The 20,051-nt window shown below is 30.3% G+C and overlaps 1 protein-coding gene across 1 annotated transcript in view; it reads left to right on the forward strand.

The window, feature by feature from the left end:
- The first annotated feature begins 5,595 nt into the window (after positions 1 to 5,595).
- Positions 5,596 to 20,051, forward strand: part of LOC148229098 (uncharacterized) — a 64,110-nt gene continuing 49,654 nt past the window's right edge. Inside the window, exons 1-2 of the mRNA XM_088197388.1 lie at positions 5,596 to 5,735; positions 5,803 to 5,899. Of these exons, the coding sequence (XP_088053514.1) occupies positions 5,888 to 5,899 (12 nt within the window). The 5' untranslated portion in view covers positions 5,596 to 5,735; positions 5,803 to 5,887. The remainder of the gene's footprint in view (positions 5,736 to 5,802; positions 5,900 to 20,051) is intronic.

Raw genomic sequence — 20,051 nt, forward strand, 5'->3', positions numbered from 1 at the left:
TTAATATTACAAACAATTTCTAAATTTGATGTTCTAAATTTATTTGTAAGTTTTTTAATTGTTTTATTGTGATTTTTATACAATTTTTTATTTCATGTTTTATTTAACTTTTAATTTGCAACTATTTTGTTATTAACCCTTTCATTGCCGATATACTATAATATATAACGGCTTTTACTACTTAGAAAAATATTTCAGGATTTCCATCATTGTGAAGAATGAATCAGATTTTATAGGCAAATAATATTTTTTTTTATATTTAAATAGTAATCACAAAAAGCTCGGTAGTTAAAGGGTTATAACGCCAGACTTCGTCGCTTTGAAACAAGATCCATACCATAAATAGATTTGCTTTCTAAGAATGAATCTTGCATAGGTAATTATGATGAGAATCTAATCATTTTTGTCACTCAATGTCCAAGAAAACTGCTCCTATGGATATTTTCCTGCCAAAGATGGTCCAATGAAAACACTTAAATATAAATGCATCATCTGGCCAGATTTTATTATAATTAATAGTTTATTCTGTATTGTTTTTCATAAATTTTACTTGGGATTCAAGCGTAGGGTTAATATTCTGCTTACGAAGAACTATTACGCCTGCTTGTTTTCACGCGCTTTTTGTTTACATTTTTTATATTTGTATACACGTTGTTTTATTTCACCCTTTTTAAAGTTATTGTTTTTAATATCAATTATACAATATAAGATCAAAAAACATTCAGTTGGATCATTTAATTATCGATTAACTTTAATCTCAAGTGTATTTACAGTTATCACAACATTTGAAACAAATTTACCGTCATGAATAATACCTAACATAACCTTCCTAACGCCACTTGTCATCTTCAACTAGACAGTTTCAATTCTGTACAATAAATCTTCAATACTCAAATCGATTGAGATGCTCTTGTCAAATTATAATGATTGATAATGATGATTTCTTCTTAATTTATAAGCATGAAGTTCTTTAAGTATGCAATAATATATTACGACACGCGGAAGTCGTTGGTCAATATATAATCTATGAGATTCCAAAAATCTGATCCCACATATGCATCTGCCTCTTATATAACATCGATTACTTGGTCAAGGTGCGCATGGAAAGCAGAAGACCATTCGCAAAAACCGGAATAATGGCGTTGATAACCTGATGATATTCGCGAGGTCAAGTGAGAGTAGACTACGCAAGAAAGATCAATAATTTTACAAAAGTGAAAGATTATCTGATCGCAATTTATATATAATAAAAAAATATCAGATAACAGATTCTTAAAGTTTTGTTTTTCAATGTCAGCTTATCGTATTGTATCATTCTGCTATAAATAAATATATTTTATATGCACACATTATAGTCTTATCGTTTGAGGACAGAGCGACTGATAAGCACTTGTGCATTTAAAAAAAATGCTGTTGACCTACCTCAATAAAAATGAAATGAGACGTGTCGGTATGATTATGTATGCATGTATGTACGTGTTATGCAAATGTTGAGAGCCACTCGTTTCGGGACGATATTGATAAATGTTAGGCAATCGGCGACGAAAGGCCAACGAAAGTTGTATCAAGTCAGCTCATCACCTTTTTTTATATTTTCAATAGGTACAAAACCAAAGCAGTGATCGGAGTAAAAAAGATACTTAAAAAATAAGTTTTCTTAATCGTTTAATACTCAATATTCATAGTGACTACAAACCTATCGTTGTTATCGCTTTCACATATATAATTGTTCTAAGCCGCTTCCAAACGCGCAAAACTTAAAATAAAACATTCTCTGTTCAATTCTCTACTCTGTAAATCGTATCGCTTTGTATGAACGGTGTATAATAATACACGTAAACAAATGAAATATATTTAATTTGAATAATAAATAATAATAAAAATTAAAATTAAATTTGCTTCATTGCTTTCCGAGGCAACGGTAATGCGTTCTGTTGTTTCGACCAATGAAAAATAAGCATTCAAATATAAAACAAAACGGCCGTCAGTCCCATGACAACATTTTCAAATAATTATTATTTAATAATAAAATTTTGCTACGCGACAATAATTTTCATTTATTCGTCATTTGACTGAATATAAATAATCGGATTGCAAATTAACTAGGTGTGTTATAACTATGAAAATTAAATATATACATAATGTGTTGAGGATTAGAAGAATACGTTGATTAAACTAGATAAACAATCATAAAACAATCTTCGTAATGAAATCTTCAAATTTTGAATTCTCGGCGACGGGCTCCGAGGCCGAAAAGTGAGTTTTTCCTTTTATATTAAATATCATTGCTTCCGATTTAATGCACATATACGTTAGATTTGACTGAACGTTTAAAACGTAACTAGGTACGTTTTAAACGTTAACATGTAATATATACTTAGTACGTATGAAGATTGAGGTTAACGTCGATCAAACCGTATAAATGCTAATAAAACGTATTTTTTTATCTATTGATATTTGGGGATACTATCTTTTACGACGATCGCGTAACAATGATTGTGATGCAGTCGGTTATTTAGCTGAAGAAGCTTGGTTACAGCAAAATAAATTAAAACCAAAAAAAAACATCTAGATCGTTCCGTTCCGAGTGACGACTCGCAATATACATATGTGTAGTTTCTTGGAAGTTATCTAATAGACGACATTTTATAATGATTATAAATATGTGATTGCATACCTGGAATAATCGATAACCAAAATATCTAAGCGTTGCTTTTTTTTTAATTCGCTATCGATATTTTTTTTTAATTGGAGTTGTTACACGACCGAAAACGAAACAAAATTAACCTGGAGTTAGATAGTAGAAAAATAAAACAGTTTCAAAACTGCAATAGCTTTACCGTTTTGCTTTATCTGTTTTAAATACCCAGATCTACAAATAATGCATATTTAAATACAAATAAATTCCTTAGCAATCTCCCTAATAGTGATAAAGTAAGGTGACTAGACGTCTGCCATCGAGAAGGATTGCTCTCCTTTTATCCTCCTTAGACGTCTTCCATCGAGAAGGATTGCTCTCCTTTTACCCTCCTTAAACAAAAATGTCCGAGGTGATCCTTTTTTTAGCTTACGATAAATCCTTAAAAGAACAAAAATTTCCAAAATTACCTTTTTTATTGTCCTTTGATATTTTCAAAATCTGGTCACCTTAAATTAAGCGATTACTAAGTTCAATTCCAATAGTTTTTTTGTGCTCTTCTAGACAATACAAAGCACACCTCTTTACGACTCTTAGAAACGTTTCTACCATTCAAACCCTTTGAAATATTTGAACCACTTTACTGATTTTTCTGCAAATTTTCTGCCTCGTCATTTATAAAATAAAGAAATCGCCGAGCGTGACAATACTTTATTTAAATGAAACATTTCGTATGTTTTTATTTGCTGTGTTTTAACTACTATTTTTTTCATATAGAATGTTTTTAAATTGAGGTAGTTACACGACCGAAGACGAAGCGAAATTGACATGTAGTTAAGTAATGGGGAAAACACCTTTTATGATGACAATAAAAATAATAACTTTCACATTAACGTTTGTTAATTATTAAAATTATGAATTAGTTCATAATAACCAGATTCACAAATAATTATTATTTTAACATTGTAGTCGACTTTAAGTTAAAGCTACTTTTCATAAAAAAAACAACATGTTTAAAGTATTTAGGTTTAAGTAAAGGGAAATATGACCATTTCCCTTTGCTTAAACTTTTATTTTACTGTGATGTGTACTAACTGTACATGCCCATCTTATTATGAAAAGATCCCTATAAATATGTCGAATTGAACGTTTATATTCAAGGTGCATCTCCGTGTATCAATAAAATCGTGTATCAATTATTCGCGCGGGGGTGATGTTTGTATACGAAGGTTTTCAACATATTTTTTTATATTATCTTTTAAAATAAATATTTATTATTGCGATTTTAAATGCATTTACATGTTTTTGCAATTTTAAATCACTCATTTATACATGTACACTAAGTGTACATCACCGGAGCACGCAGATTTCTTCACTTTAATGAAAATGCGGTATACATAAAAAAAATCCCATTTAGGTTATATGTTCATATTTGTATAATTTATATTTCTACCATATTTATATATTATGATTTTTTATGATAATTTTAAAGTTTATAAACTAATTAATTTTTTTATTGATTCAGTTGGTGTTTAAAACGATTATTTGTATCTCTATTGAAGAATGAATTGAATCTGGTAATATAATTAGGAACATATATTAACTGCATTACCAGCAAAGCTTTGATTTCTATTGACTAATAATATATGTAAGGGATGTCAGTTTGATATCCTTTTTATCGAAATATTATAAATTTGCTGCGTAAAACTTCATGGATATAAACATAAGCCACACTTCTGTTTCTTCTACACCTGATTAGTTGTTTGCTATATTTATTTACAAATATATCCATTACTAATATCGTCAGGGTTTAGTGGACCAGCAACACGGTTTTCGTCCGCGTCGTTCGACGGTAAATAATAGGAAGAGATCAAGTTTATTGTTTATAAAATCCATGTTTATTTTATCCATACTGACTTATTTTAAACCATTTAACAAAATTTGCTATAACCTTATTCTTCGGATGCCAGGAACTATACAGTACCGTAAGGATCTAATTTTTTTCTTTATCAGTGACATGCATGCAGACATTAGTAACTCAAATATTTGCTGACTTCATTGTCTTTACAAAAAGACCTGGAGTCGACATGGAGGTGGTTGATCAACAAATTTACTTATAGTGTTGGATTTTACATTTTTTAGAATTTCTTTTTATTATATAGAGAAATACTTTTGTCGCGGATTTTTAGTATGCCATAGGTAAAGTTTGCGGTAAGACATCGAATATGCTCGGTTTCGTTTTGCGGAGCGCGTGTCACTTGAACAATTTATCATGTATTTGATCCTAGCGAAATGAACTATTATTTTTTGCTAGAGAGCATTCTATACAAGCGAAAGTACGAGTTGGGATCTAATTCATTGCATTCTAGACGTAGTGTGTCAGGATAAAGCACTTTTAATATTGCTGAGGGGGGTGTCGACAATCTGTAGAGTCGTAAATGCGTATCTAAATCAGTTTATAATCTTATATGATAATATTATAAGCAAACTCTTTTTTAACCTATGATTATACAACGTAATAATATATGTTTATTTGTTACAGATTTGACAACGAAGAAAGTATTAGAACCAGCTCAAAAATGAAATGCGACTCTAGCCAATAGTCATAGAAATGAATAGCTAGTAAAAGTATTGCTTTTTAAAAGTCCTACTTGATCCAAAATTTATATTTCGACAATTCGAAAACCGTCCTCTTCTCTTGTGATAAGAACATGTTCCTCTCTTGCTACGACTACCCACCAGTGATTCTCAAAAGTGGGCATCGTTCGCCGATCGGCGAAACGACGACCATGGACGATTGAATTTAATATATATGAATTTAAATATTTATATATAGAAATAAATATATTCACAATCAACAATGTGATCTTAAACCATAAATTCTAAAAATTTATGGCCAGTACTAGTTTTATAAGAAAAAAATATTTTTTTATCGATATTTTATTGCGTTAACGATTATATTTAATAATAACTATAAATAAATATAAATATATACACGTTGTTATAAATAATTATTTATTAAAATCGAATTAAAGGCCAGTATTTTTGTACTTTTGCAAGTCGCCAGTATTAAGGAACGTTATATACACCAGTTAAGGTAAATATGTATTCCATTATAATTTATTTTTATTTTCTATAGATTTTAATTCATATTTTATTCTCAGGTGCTCTGAAGCTGTTCTGCGAAAGCAGATTTTGGAGTAAAACTAATTAAAACCAGATAGTGAGAGGAGTAAAACCACACGCTTCATGGTTTTCATGGTGAGTTTCTCGAATTAATATTCAATTTATTCTACATCCATATTAGTGGTTTACACAGAAGAATTTAAATTCTGAAACCATATTCGGATCGTTTCGGATTTATATAATAGTTAAATCGATTGATTATTAATGCTTAATATATCTATATATATTTTAATGGATATCCACATTTCTAAAGGGGTCATAAAATTATATATTTTTTTTTGTAATAATTTAAATACACGTGTAAAAACTGAATATAGTTAATGTATGAACTTATGAATGTCAATCAATATAACACAAATTGCCAACGATTAATCATTTTATATAGCAAAAAATGTATTTGCAATTAAACGCGCTTTTAACACTTCACGGTTCGACGTTATTGAAACGTGTTTTTTCATCTTGATTATAAACAGGAGTTGGAAAGTATGTGGCGCACTTAAAAGTAGCATAGATACATTTTTTATTAATACATTCATTCAAATTTTAGAAATTCATTAAATTTACTAAAAATAGTATTTAGTTACTAAGAGAAGGCGACTATCGGTTAAAAACGGGAGACGAGGACGATTTTTTTGTACTGCGATGTTGGATTTTTGTTTTTTTATGCAAATCTATCACCGTACATATTTACTATTTAGAACTAAAGGAAATAGAATTTTATTATAGATAGGTTTTGAAGGAATACTTATTGTTTGTTTCCAAAGATACCTAAACCAATCATAAAAATATACAATGAAACTATTTATTAGTTAAAAATAATTTGGTTTATTGATTTTTAAATATAATTATAATTATTATCATCTAAAAATAAATTTGCTTAGCTATATATAAATTCAGTTGCTTGTAAATTATACTAATTCAACCGCGAGATACAAAAAGCCAAGAATATCTAATGGTAAAATTTTAATAATATTTGTATTAGGTATTATAATTATAAATAATATAATTTCAATTGGATTAACCTAAGATTTATTTTTATTGGCTTTTACAGTAGACCCCCAATAACACGGTAAAATGGGGGCGTGCTATTTGGGTGCGTGTAGTTGGGGAGACTCATAATTTTTTTGCAATTCGTACGTACGAATTGCAAAAAAATAATTAAAATTATCCTCCCTTTGGCTTGCTTACACATAAAGTAATGGGCACCCAAAGAGTACGTCCCCAATTTACCGTGTTATTGGGGGGGGGATATACTTTATATTAATTATGTAATATATATAAAAAGCTAAAAATATTTATTATGATAATGATTAAAATTATTATCACTTAAAATTAAATTTTCTCAACATTTGATAAGCTAAATTTTTGTAAATCTTACCAATTATTCAACCGTATGATCATCAAAAGTTAATAATATCTAATCTTTGGTGATATTAATTATAATTAATATTTCAATCTTCAGAAACGATTTAAAAATGTTTATGTGAAATTTGAACTCACGACATTTAAATTATGAATAAGCAATGACAATTGCTCTATCGTGATAGTATAAAGGGTCTTGCAATAACTATAAGATATGTCTGTTTGATTATTATTATTATATTTAATGATTACCATTACAATAAATTGTGAATATTTTAGGCACTCTATGACAAATCAACTAAATTTGTTTCTAACAGAGTTTATTTAATTCCATTTCTACCATATTTACAATATTCGCTTCGCATTGCTAATTACGTCTCAAAAAATCAGCTACGTTATTATCTACTATTACAAATTGCCTAAAGACCGCTATTTATTTACGCTCGAACGCCGATCGATATATGTATGTTGTAGAAGAAGACTAAGATCTCAAACAACTCCCATATTTCACCAAAGCACAAAAAATACATACACAGATGCATTCACGCACGACCAAGTTGCGGCAAATCTCACTAAAATACTTCTTCTATTTCTTTTTTTGCTTGCCTATTATTTTATTATCATCATCATAGGCGTAGTACGATTCACGCGTGTGGCAAATGTGAAATTGAGTTTTCCCACAGTTAAAAGTCGATTAGGAACGCCGCCGCTGACATTTCGGACTGTTGTGTGTTTGTTTCGAATTTCGGTGAATCGATTTCGGAAAGGCGTGGTAGATCTTCGTGAGTCATGATGAGCCGAAGGTCTTTCGAGATCCGCCTGTGTGAGATCCGGACTCGCTTTTACCACAGAAAAAAAAAGAACTGTATCGGATGGCGATGAAGCAATACCGTTGTGATTTGTGGGTTTGGATCACATGACCGCTAATAATCGTGATAACAACCAAAATTAATTTATATTTCGAATCATTTGCCATTAGGCAGTTAAGTTATGCAGTTCCTATCAGTGACATTCGAAAGTAATATAAAAGTATTACATATAATATTGATAATATACCTCAATTACATATAGTATTTGAGCGGTACCCAAACTTAATGATTCTGTTGATCCAACTTTTCATTGCTTAGGAAAAATTTCGATAGCAATACAATAGATCCCGAAAATGGTGACAACCCGACGTGATGCAAACACGCTAATCGTGAACAAACACGGGCCCTGGGAAAATAATGATTCCGTGCCTCATGACAAAAATGTCTTTTATATATATTTTAACATCGTAATATAATTTCTTGAATAAATAATAATTTTATATGCCACAAATAAATATAAAAATTTGTCACCGTTGCGACATATTTTATGCAAAATATTTTAATTAGGCATTAAGAATTATTAAAAACATAATATTTACCTGATAATTAGTCGTGTTTTATTTGCTGCTCAGTGTTGCCATATAGTGAATTTTTAGTGAAAAGCAACAAAATCGTGCCATCGCGGTTGAAACGCTCGATTATCAAGCGTGAGAGTCGTGAGTGAGAATCGAATAAAGCACATCAAAACTGAATTTTGCCCAATAGAAAAGCGCAAAAAATAATTATCCTTTCTCAGAAGTCAAAAATCCACGTCAAAAGCAATAAAATCGTGCCGTCGCCGTCGTAGTGAGTACGCTCGGCACTCTAGCGTTCATAAATACTTTTATAATAATATTAAAAATTAAATGAGGAACATATAAACGAAATTTTGCGCATTTAGAGAGCGCAAAAAACAATTATCACTTCTCAGAAGTCAAAAATCCACGTCAAAAGCAATAAAATCGTGCCGTCGCCGTCGCAGTGGGAACGCTCGTTACCGAGCGTTCCCACTGCGACGGCGCCGACACGATTTTATTGCTTTTGACGTGAATTTTTGACTTCTGAGAAGTGATAATTGTTTTTGTGCTCTCATATTGACCAAAATTTGGTTTAAATATACTTTGATCAGCCCTTTTATATTAGAAGTACATAGTAATATCGGTAAGGATAACTACCATTTTTTTAAAACATAGTGTAATATCGAAATGCAGATAAACTATGGAGCAATATGTGATATGCGATGTCTGTTTGACCTTATTCTTCCGCTTATTTTCCCCTGAGAGATGAGTTGGCTTAGTTTGTGTTTTGGACTTGAGTTAATAAAAGTTTTAAAATTATAATTTGTTTTAGAACTATCAATAGGTTAGGTTTGGGTTTGAACAGCAAATGGACGTTTCGCAACTCAAATTTAGTTTCATATACATTTTAGAGCAGCATATTAGCGCATATCAATTAAATTATATTTTAGCTAGTAGAAATATATATTTACTGGTGCAACTGTATTTGGACTTAACTAGTGAAAATATAACTTTACCAAAAAATACACATTCGCTGTAACATTTATACATTGAATGTAAATATATATATTACTACATAAAGTGGAGTTGAAATCATATAATTTTACTAGCACCTACCAGATAATTTATATATTTACTGGTGAAAATATATTCCGATTTGATTTTACTGAAATGACATATTTTAAAAAACATTTTCGGAATAGATTCGAGACTTTTTTTTTCTTGATTTTCTTTTAGAAACAAGCACATGAAATTGAATATGTTATTTATTTATTTTGCTGCAATAAATCCAGTTGTCAAATTACTGATAATTTAGCTGGTGCGGTTGTTGATTTTCGTTATTTCTTTGCTTTTTCCTTAAGTATTCAAATAGATACTGATTATTATTTACACTGACCAAAAGAATTGGTATAAATATGCGATTTTTTTCGGTGTTTCGGCAAAAATATCTTTCGGCATCCTCAAGAGAATAATTTGAGTGCAATTTATTTATCTTTGCACAAAAATTTGTTTTCAAATCAACAATAATTTACAAACAAATTTTAACTCAAACGAAGCCGTGTCAAAAAACTACATTCTGTCCTTTTGAATAATAATGTTTATTGTGAAAGTACTACCTAGAAAGTGGGCGCTTTTGAAGGCAATGTTCCGCTCCTTTTATTTATTGTATGTATAAAAAGAGCTGAAGGAATTTTTGTAATTTAGCTCCGATTCATTATTTGAGGTCGGTTTTACTTTTTTTATAAATATATTCTTGCTATGATTTTGTCCAGAGTTGAGCCCTTCAAGGAGAAAGAACCCTGGGAATTTGTCCCTTCTCTTTAGTCAGAATACGTAAAAAAAGATTTAATAACGCTTGAACCATGTAAGGACTAGAAATTCCAATTAATAAAAATCAATGCTTCTGCGAATTCAAACTAGAACTCCTACGATTACTGAAAGTTTTTTAGCCATTGCGAGCATCTATGAAACAAATAAAAAATGCTATATTACTTCTACTAACAGTGTTAATTAAGATAACTATAACAACTATTCCTATCATCTCTATCAAGCCTTTGCCCATGATCCTAACCGATATGAAATATAGTCCGCTCTAGCGCATACGTGCGTTGTATATACAGAGTTCATTAGGCCTAGTTCTGCGGATATCGCACATAAATTATTATAGCATAAATATATCGACAATGTGAGTCACTATCTTCTCCCTTATGGGATAGAGCAGCAGTAGTGTCAGTAATGACTGTCTCGCTGTCCGATTAATCACTCGTCGGCTAATTAATACGGAACATGTCGTTAGCGAAACCTGTTACCACTATTGGTAGAAGTCGGAGAGTAAAGCACCGAAACGGTACTGGCGTACGGTATCTAATATGTTTTCGGCACTGTCGCGATGAAAAGCTGTGGTATAAAATGGTAGAAAATAGTCAAAGTAAATAGAGGCAAACCCGTTAACGTGCAGTAAACGCACGAGAGCGATCCTTTCTATTTTATATGCGGATTTATGGAGCCATTATTTGTGTAAGAGCAGCTTCTGGTAGATAGTAAACGTTGATATGGAAGGGAAGGACTGAAGAAGCGCGACTGAGCGATTTACATTCACCTTTTATATCTGTTGATTTCTCAGATCGTAGTGTAGAAGAATCGCCGTTCTGTGATGGATGACAGGCGCTCTGATTTTTATTACTATTGTTGAGTTTCCCAAGCTCGTTCATCTCGTGCACATCTCAGCGCGAGTCTCTCGGCTCGGGATGGTGAGAAAATGGTGTTGGGAAACCTTGCACAAATCAGCGGGCCCTATAATGGCGCGACGTTTATGGGGTCTCTAATCGAAAATCGTGCACCACAATCTAGATTAGGGTCATACGCTCGTTAAGTACGAATACGTAAATCGGACCGATACACCAACAAATCGGACGGCGCACGCTCATTTGCATGAACCGCTGGATGACTCGACGTTTAAGAAAAGTCGATGCTCAATTAGTGGAGAATCAGAGGTAGTACTTAAATTTGTTTCTGAGCTCAGTTTGTTATGAAATAAGAGGCAACATTCCACTTTGTTTGGTTGCGCATTGTCGTGTAAGAGAATTGCACCTTTTTTTATTAAACAGTGCAGAGTCAAAGTTTGCAGTTCTGCGTGCATTTTATCGATTTCTTAAAAATATGTTTTGTCTGTAATGGTTTTGTCACGATTTAAAAAAAGTTTAGTGGGTTTTATCACATATATTTATTTTGCTGTAAATTCGGTTTTATTAAATGTTTGCATAAACTTTATGCATTATTTTACTATTTATTAATTTATTTAGATAATATAGCTAATTGTTTATACACTAAGCAAATTTAATCAAAACAGAATTAAAAAATACTTTAATTTTATAATTTATATTTAATGCAAGAAGGTGTTTCTTTATTCCATTAAAGAAAACCGCTACATTTTTTCCTGATTTTCCTAGGAATATTATTATACAAATTCACACCTCCGTACATTTTCTTATACCTAACTATCTTTAAATTGTCCATTATTTCTAGTATTAAAATTATGTACATCTTTATTTCTTATTAAATACTTTTACATTTTTATTATATATTTTGATTAAATCTTGCGTTGTAACCTGACAGGCGTAAGCCCAATACGTTTCAACGAGCAAATCTGTACCAACTGAGTGAGTTAATCAGACATAATGAGCACCTACAAATAAGGATTAACGACCAGGCTGAAAGTCTGTGAATCAATGACATCTATATTATTATGTGCTATACAATTTATAATCAATAGATATCACTGCAGCTGAGGCCGTTTTTTTTTTTTAAATAATAGCGAATTTTTTATAAATAAAAATTCAAGTTCCGCTGCCGGGGCTCGAACCCGCAACTTCGGGTTACTAGTCTGAAACGTTACGGACTACGCTATTCCGTTCTTAAATATTACATATTATTTTCTAACATAATATAAATACTAAAACACTTATCTTCAATATCCAATAAATCGTACTTTTTATTGAAAACTAGTATCATTACTCTATTTTGGAATTTTTGAAACATCGTTTTATCTAATTTATTACGCATATTTTACATCGTTGTACAATATAATACTATTCTAAATTATGTTGTTTGTGTTTATATTTAACATATTTTTTATCCAAATTATTTTTTTATTATTAAATTTATAGTAATTACAATGTTCATTAAATTTTATTTTTTTTATTTTATATTATCAACTATTTATATAATAGAGTTATTTTATATTATTATTTAATATATTTTTATAATTAATAAACATACCTACTAGCCTTAAATAAAAAAGTCAAGTTTAAATATGTAGGTTTTAAGTAAAACTTTGCGACTGTATAGCCATACCGACTATATACAACAGTGCTATATGTAGTTATAGGTATCATGGAAATATCCCTTGGTATTTGACATGCCAGACATTATCAATGTTTTGTCATAGTACTTAACTACTATTGCTTTGGTCTATTATTTTTTATGTAAGTAAAGCAGATGTTGACAATATTTGTTTATCTTGTAAACCTGTTTATTTGCTACACTACACTTTTTTTTAATGATTTTTACACTAATTATATAAAGATAAATATTGCATTAGACATTTTAATAAAAATATCAGATTTAAAACAGTTTAAGTTATTTTTAAAGTATGAAAACAAATTTGTCACGAAATTCGTTAAAGAAAATTACCAATATTTAACTAATTGCCCTCGTAGCTTCAAAATTTTGCTAGTTTTACTATGACACTGATAATTTTCATTTTATAAAAGATAAAGTTAGGTTTGTGTCAATTTTAAAGGTACATAAAACATTTTTTTTTCTTAAAATGTTAAGGATCCGGTATTTATACATTCTCTAGCTTCGGTACCTCACAACAGTGAGGGACCGACAGTTAGTTTTTTTTATTAATTTATTGTAATTATTGAATTTTTACTAATTAAGCTTATGCATTAAACTGATATTTAGATATAAATTTGCGCCGTGGCTCTAGGTCGTAAGTCTCCAAACTCCAGGTGACCCAAAGTGATCGCCTGACTTAACAAAATCTGAAGATCGCAGTAGTCAGGTTTAAATAAAAAAAATATTCTCGTATGAGTGTCGATTTTGAATGACCTTTACCCCCCCCCCTCCCCGTCTCATTGATTGACTTAGGCGATACTAGCTCTCTTATATCTATTGTGTCCGCCGAGAAACATACATCAGTATTTTTTTGATATAGTGGCTAATTTGTCTGTTTCTATGAAACGATCGGTTTCAAAATGAGGCATTGCTAATACCAGCTTTAAAACCATTGATTGCCTTTCATATTACTAATATCTATCTTGGCATTTATATAAGATCATAGTTTTTGCAGGCACGATAATTTCTGTGGTTTTAATTATATCTTACTTAAAGTTAGTTGCTGCGAATTAACCGATTTTATTAAAATCAGACATTCCTCGTAATTTAAACCATGCTAAGCATAATAAATACCTGTTTTAAAAGCGCTAATTGCGCCATAATGGAATTTTTTTATTAATCATAATCGTTAATTTCGCAGCAAAATCGTTTTTTTTTTTTATAAAAAATGTTTTATTGAGTGGACGCAAATATATCGTATATACGCGTCCACTCAATGAAACATTTTTTTAAGTTGCTAAAGATGTTTGCCGACTTTCGGCTCTAGATAGTCGCGATCGCGTCCGTTATTCTTTTCCGTCGCGGTCAGGACGTCAGAGCTTGAGAACGCTCCTCTTGCACAAGCCATCCATTTTTTCAACGAGCTAGCCAAACATCATGACGCATTTGGAGAAACAAATCAAGTCATGAATAAAAATAAATATATTGTTTTTTTGGCACTTCGTTTTAGCTCATTTTTAGATTAAATTCGGCCCATAATTGCCTCATGCCTTATTTCCACATTTGCCGATATTATCCATCGATATGATTTTAAAACCATATATAGTTATATGAATTAATTGAGGATACTTCTTGCACACCTCCGAACGCAATGAACAAAACTGCTTTATAAGTTTATATATTATAAAACGGAAACTTGACTGTAGATAAATGGACTTTAGAAAACTTAACGAGCAAAGTTTCTCACTGAATGATCGGTAAAGTGTGCGCAAGGGAATTAAATCATTCGAGCTCCTTCTACACAGATTCTCAAACTTGATTTTAAAATTATCATCTGAGTAATAATCTACTAAGTTTCTTGATGAATTTGCAAATTGGTAAATTGCGACAGTTTTGAAACCAGCGCTAAACGATCGCCGGTCACTTTGGCAGATTTTGGAAAATCTTGTCGTATTGAGAGCAAGGTCCGTTGTGTTGGTTTTTATGGTCGGTTTACCGAACGAGCTACTACTAACTATGACTATCTAATCTTAGCGGCAGCGGTGAGATTTTATCTGAGCAACGCATAATGTGCTTTTGTATAGTATAATGATAATAGTTTGTATTAATGTATGTGTATAGGAATATTTATTACGCGTGAATATTGTGTATGAAAAATTAAATATCGCGATAAGAACAAATTTACTGAAGCACTCATATCAGCATCCATCAACTAAATAAAAATGCTTCTTTTCTTATATTATAATATCACTAGATCGTAGACTATATTTCTAGATATATATTCATATGCTAAGTTTTATATTTGATTTAATTTTAACCAACGATTTTTGTAATGTATTTAATAAAACAGCATGGTTAATCTCAGTTATACACATTGCTTCTATAAAGATGCTGTGTTACGATCTATTGTATTTTTTTTTTTTGTTTGTAGAATACTGACTTGAAAGTACTTTTGGTTCTGAATGGGTTGCTAATGTTCTACCTAAATCATAAATTACCGTGGAAACTAATTCTGTCCGAACGCTTTGCAATTATCGCAATCGCGAGATGGTACGATAAGCTCCACAGTAATTGATTAACTACATAAACCACTATGGCAAACAATAATATTCCAAGCGCATAAAATTGATAATCGACATTGAACACCGTGCGTGTGTTAATGAACGTCAGCGACCATCACGACGCGACCTTCGTTGCCAACAATCGTATCATAATAAACTATTTTTTTATATATCAAGAACAGGTGGCACGTGTTACTAAACTAAAATCTTAAGTGCTCTAATCCATACTTAGCTTTTATTCTTATTTTATTCAGATTTGCATACGTATATCTGACTATTACCAAGCAAATATAATTGCTCAGGAGCGATATCGATGCGGGTTTTAAAGTGCCCTAGAGAGTTGCGATCGCATCCTTTATTCTTCCCCGTTGCGGCGATGATTAAAAGCGCTTAAAAACGATCCCCTGGCGCGAGGCACCCAGCTTCTCAACGATTTTATTTTCGGTGGTGCTAATCTATTTTAGATGTGCGCCATATTTTTATTTAATGTCCAATTGTATAATAGCAATAATGACGCATTGGGGAAAGCTGTTAATTCATAGTAATATTTGTAATAAATATAAAATTAAAAAAAAATACTATAAAGCATGTTTTAAATTCATATTAAAACATATGAATTGTGCCTTAGAGGCAATAAATAGAAATTGAAAAACACAGGTCTTTCAGTTAGTACGTTACAGTTGATATTCCGACCGCACATCTTTGTGCAATAAATTTATATTTAGCTATAGATACGTACTAATCGTCTGTAACATTGTGAAAATTCTACATTATTTCAAAACTCGGGTTACCTATTGATGGTTTTAGGTGACGACCTGACTAAACCAAATCTGTCGATCGAAATGAAAAGGCAGTTTTTCTCTGAACTTTGAAGGTTTAGGCTAGAACATCTGTGTCAATGTTGCGTAAGCTTTACTGGTAGTAATCGCATGGTTTAACTGTCGTGATTTTTTAGTCTGATATGAGGTAGGAATCTATTTTCCTGCGCTGGCGTTTCAGCGCATTGTCAGAGAAATAGAAATAAACATTTTTATTTTTTCCCGCCTCTTTGACTGATGCTGAGATCATGTATCAATACCTTTTGAGTTTGTTTTAGTTCTCTCAAGTGTATTGTGTTTGATAGCTGTATAAAAAATCCAACTATTGTGACTTTTTGTATGTTTCTGAAAAACTTCAGATAACTCTTAATTCAAATAAATTTTCTCATTTGAAATGAGTTAAAATTCCATTTATCTACTTAAATGAGAAAAATTGCAATGGTATATATAGCTTTTTCAAGTTACGCTATACTTTTTTTGCTCGTATGTCGAATCAAATTTTAAAAAAATGCTCGTATGTAAAAGTCATGTTACTCCATCACTTTTCCCTTTATTTGAACCGTACCAATTCATATAAAAAAAACGTTTCAAGCACATATTGCGCTGGAAAAGAAATTTTAGGGTCATATCGCTAGTATATTAAATGTCGTTTATTCAGATCGTCATAAAAAACTTTTATAAAAAATTGTATATCTCTAAAATAAATAAATTGCACGTTTTTGCACACATTTTTTAATATATCTATCATAAAAATTCAGATCAACCACTCCAAATGTTTTCTTTAAACCGTTTAAAACTAAAACTATTTAACTGCTTTTTCAGTCGTTAAAAAAAAACGAAAACTGGTTAATCGGTTTTTCGTGATTATTAATTAAATAAAGAATATTATTTTTTTATAAAAAATTATAAATAACGCATAAAATCGATGAATAAATTCCTAAGCAAAGCGACAGCGACTCTTTGTTTCATTACTTCAACTTAAAAAAAATAATTATGGAAAGTATATCATCCATTATGACTCTTCCAAAAGTGAAAGACGTTTCGAAAAATCATTTCAACTACAAAAAGATTTTAAATTATCTGAATATTCTAAACAGTGTACAGCGTATCTCGAAAAATGATACAATTTCTTATTAATAATTTAACCAACGTCAACCACAAGTAAACGTGTTTTTAGCGTTGCAAATATTTTTTGTAAGTTCAATGCATCATGATATTTAATGCATTAGTTCTTTTTTAAATTCTTAATAAATAAACTGCAATACATATCTTTATAATTTTTAATTGCTTGTGGTATTTTTTGATATATTAGTATTATAATATTTTTAATTTATTTCCTCCAAATATTGACTATGCGTGAAATAATAATTCATTTGTATTTTTCTTGTCAATTATAATAAATTTTATTTAAAATTTTTGACAATTTATGATTTATTTTGTACATCTATGTTGTATCTCTGACGCTTTTAAAAGATGCTGCAAAAATACTCAATTTAAAAATGCCAATTGCGCCGTAAAGGAAATTTTAGCGCCATACCGCTAGTTCATCGCTCTAGATTTCTAATTATTATTCATTATACACTCTTAATTATAAAACTTAAATATTGTAAAACATATAAAAATAGATTATATTACGGATTTATTTTATTTTTATTCATCTTTTAATCAAGATATTTGTAAAATATGAAATTTTAATTTCACTATTTAAGGCGAATTAAAATATATCAACTGATTTATTATTTCACTGATTGATATCAGTGAAACAACCATATTTTAGCTAATGAAAGTATATGCTGCTCTAAACTGTCACTAGAATCAAATTTAGCACATAAAACCCAAACTTAACCTAAACGAATTAACCAAACAATACTTGACCTAATGAAAGTTCTAAAACTATTGCTAGATATATGATATGTATACATATTACATATATATAATTTTACTGAAACGTCAAATAAAATGTACATTTACTGTAACATTTACTTAATAAAGTTAATATAGTATTCGATTTATTGAAGATTAATCTTTTAGAATTTATATATAATAATAGTTTAAATATAAAATGCTACCGGGATATTTTAATAAATATTTAATTCTAGAAATAAAGAGAATTTAAGGATAGTTAGATATTAGATTGTTCGGGGGTGTGAATTTGTATAATAATATTCCTAGGACAATCAGGAAAAAATGTAGCGTCCTAAATGAAATGAAGTTACACTTTGTGCATTAAGAAATAAATTATAAAATTTAAATATTTTTAATATTATATTTATTTTGCTTAAACTTGTTTAGTTTATAAACAATTAGCTATATTATCTAAATATATTGATAAAGTAAATACTTTTAATACCAATATTTTAAACATTTTTTGACATCGCAATATCGATACTTTAGTATAATTATGCTATATTGTAGGTATGTATATTTATTTTATTGTAGTGAACTCATGTAAATGTGATATGTTTGACCTTATTGTTCTATATATAATGACTTTATATACTATATTATTTTAAAAACGAAGGTTTGAAGGTTTACTGTTCCAACTACGATTTGCTAATTTTTAAATCACAATTTTTTTTACGTAAAACTCTTTGAGTCTATATCAGAAAGATTAGATTTTTAGAAAGTAAATGACCAACGTAATATTTTCTGCAAATACTGTAAAGTTGAACTGTTAGTTGAATGCCAAATGAATAATAAAAGGATTAAGGCTGAATATTATAAACCTGTTTCCTGGAAACTGAATCTGAATTAAACATTTTCATTGTTTTCTTATCAGTTAAAAAAACTATTTAAATATATTCTTGGTCTAATATTTATAAATGATCTTATCCACGTATGTCCAAGTTTTTAATGTGAAGTTATTTTTTCCGTGATAATATCAATCAACTGTTTAACACATACCGTTGCTCGGCTCAGATTTAAAACCTCAGTTTCATCAGATAAATTCGTTGCTAGCGGTGTTGTTATCTGGGGAAATGATGTGTATAAGGTCTGGATGTCATTCTGTATGCCAACGGCGAAGCCACGGAGGAAAACCCGTCAAATGACGCTACTCGACAACAACTTTCCCGTTGTTGGGGGCAAGATGTGGCGCCACGACGTAGCTGGCCATGTCTGGTATTATGGTGGTCACGCGTCAACTTTGTATTCTCCATGTGGATAAAAAACGCAAACGAAACACTACTTTGTTGCGCGTGTATATAATTAACGAACGATGCGTATACACAACGTCACGCGATGAGCTACAAGTCTCATTTTGGTGACCCCGACGTGATCAAATTTGTCACTTTTCATTACAATATCATATAAATTCATTCTTTTGCCTATGAAATCCGACCATAACGCGTCTGTGTTTTAGCTTAGTCGATACTTCTGTGTCTTATAAACAGTTTATTAGTATTGTGCATTTATAAAAATCAAGTCTCTTTGGTGTCTTGTTCTGCAAGTCTTTGTCGAGTGAATGGGTGATATTTCTTACTGGTCTTTGGATTAAGTGTTTATTATTAATCGCCTATTACTTTTAGTTTTAATAATGAAAGGTTTTCTTCATGTTTCATGAGTAAATAGGAGATATTTATACACCTACGCTTATTAAATAAATTTCATTTAGTTTACTTATTGCCCAAATATTAAACTTATTGCCATAACCAAGTTTTATTTATTTTAACGTTCGTATTATCTCTTCCTGTTCTTTATTGCTACTAAATACTCTAGATTTAAATTTATTTTTAATGTCAAAAAAGCGTAGTTCGTAAAGTCTAGACTGGTAACCCAGA

The sequence above is a fragment of the Plectrocnemia conspersa genome, unplaced genomic scaffold, assembly GCF_051122295.1.
Source record: "Plectrocnemia conspersa isolate PC_06_02 unplaced genomic scaffold, ASM5112229v1 ptg000011l, whole genome shotgun sequence".
Taxonomy (NCBI): Eukaryota; Metazoa; Arthropoda; class Insecta; order Trichoptera; family Polycentropodidae; genus Plectrocnemia; species Plectrocnemia conspersa.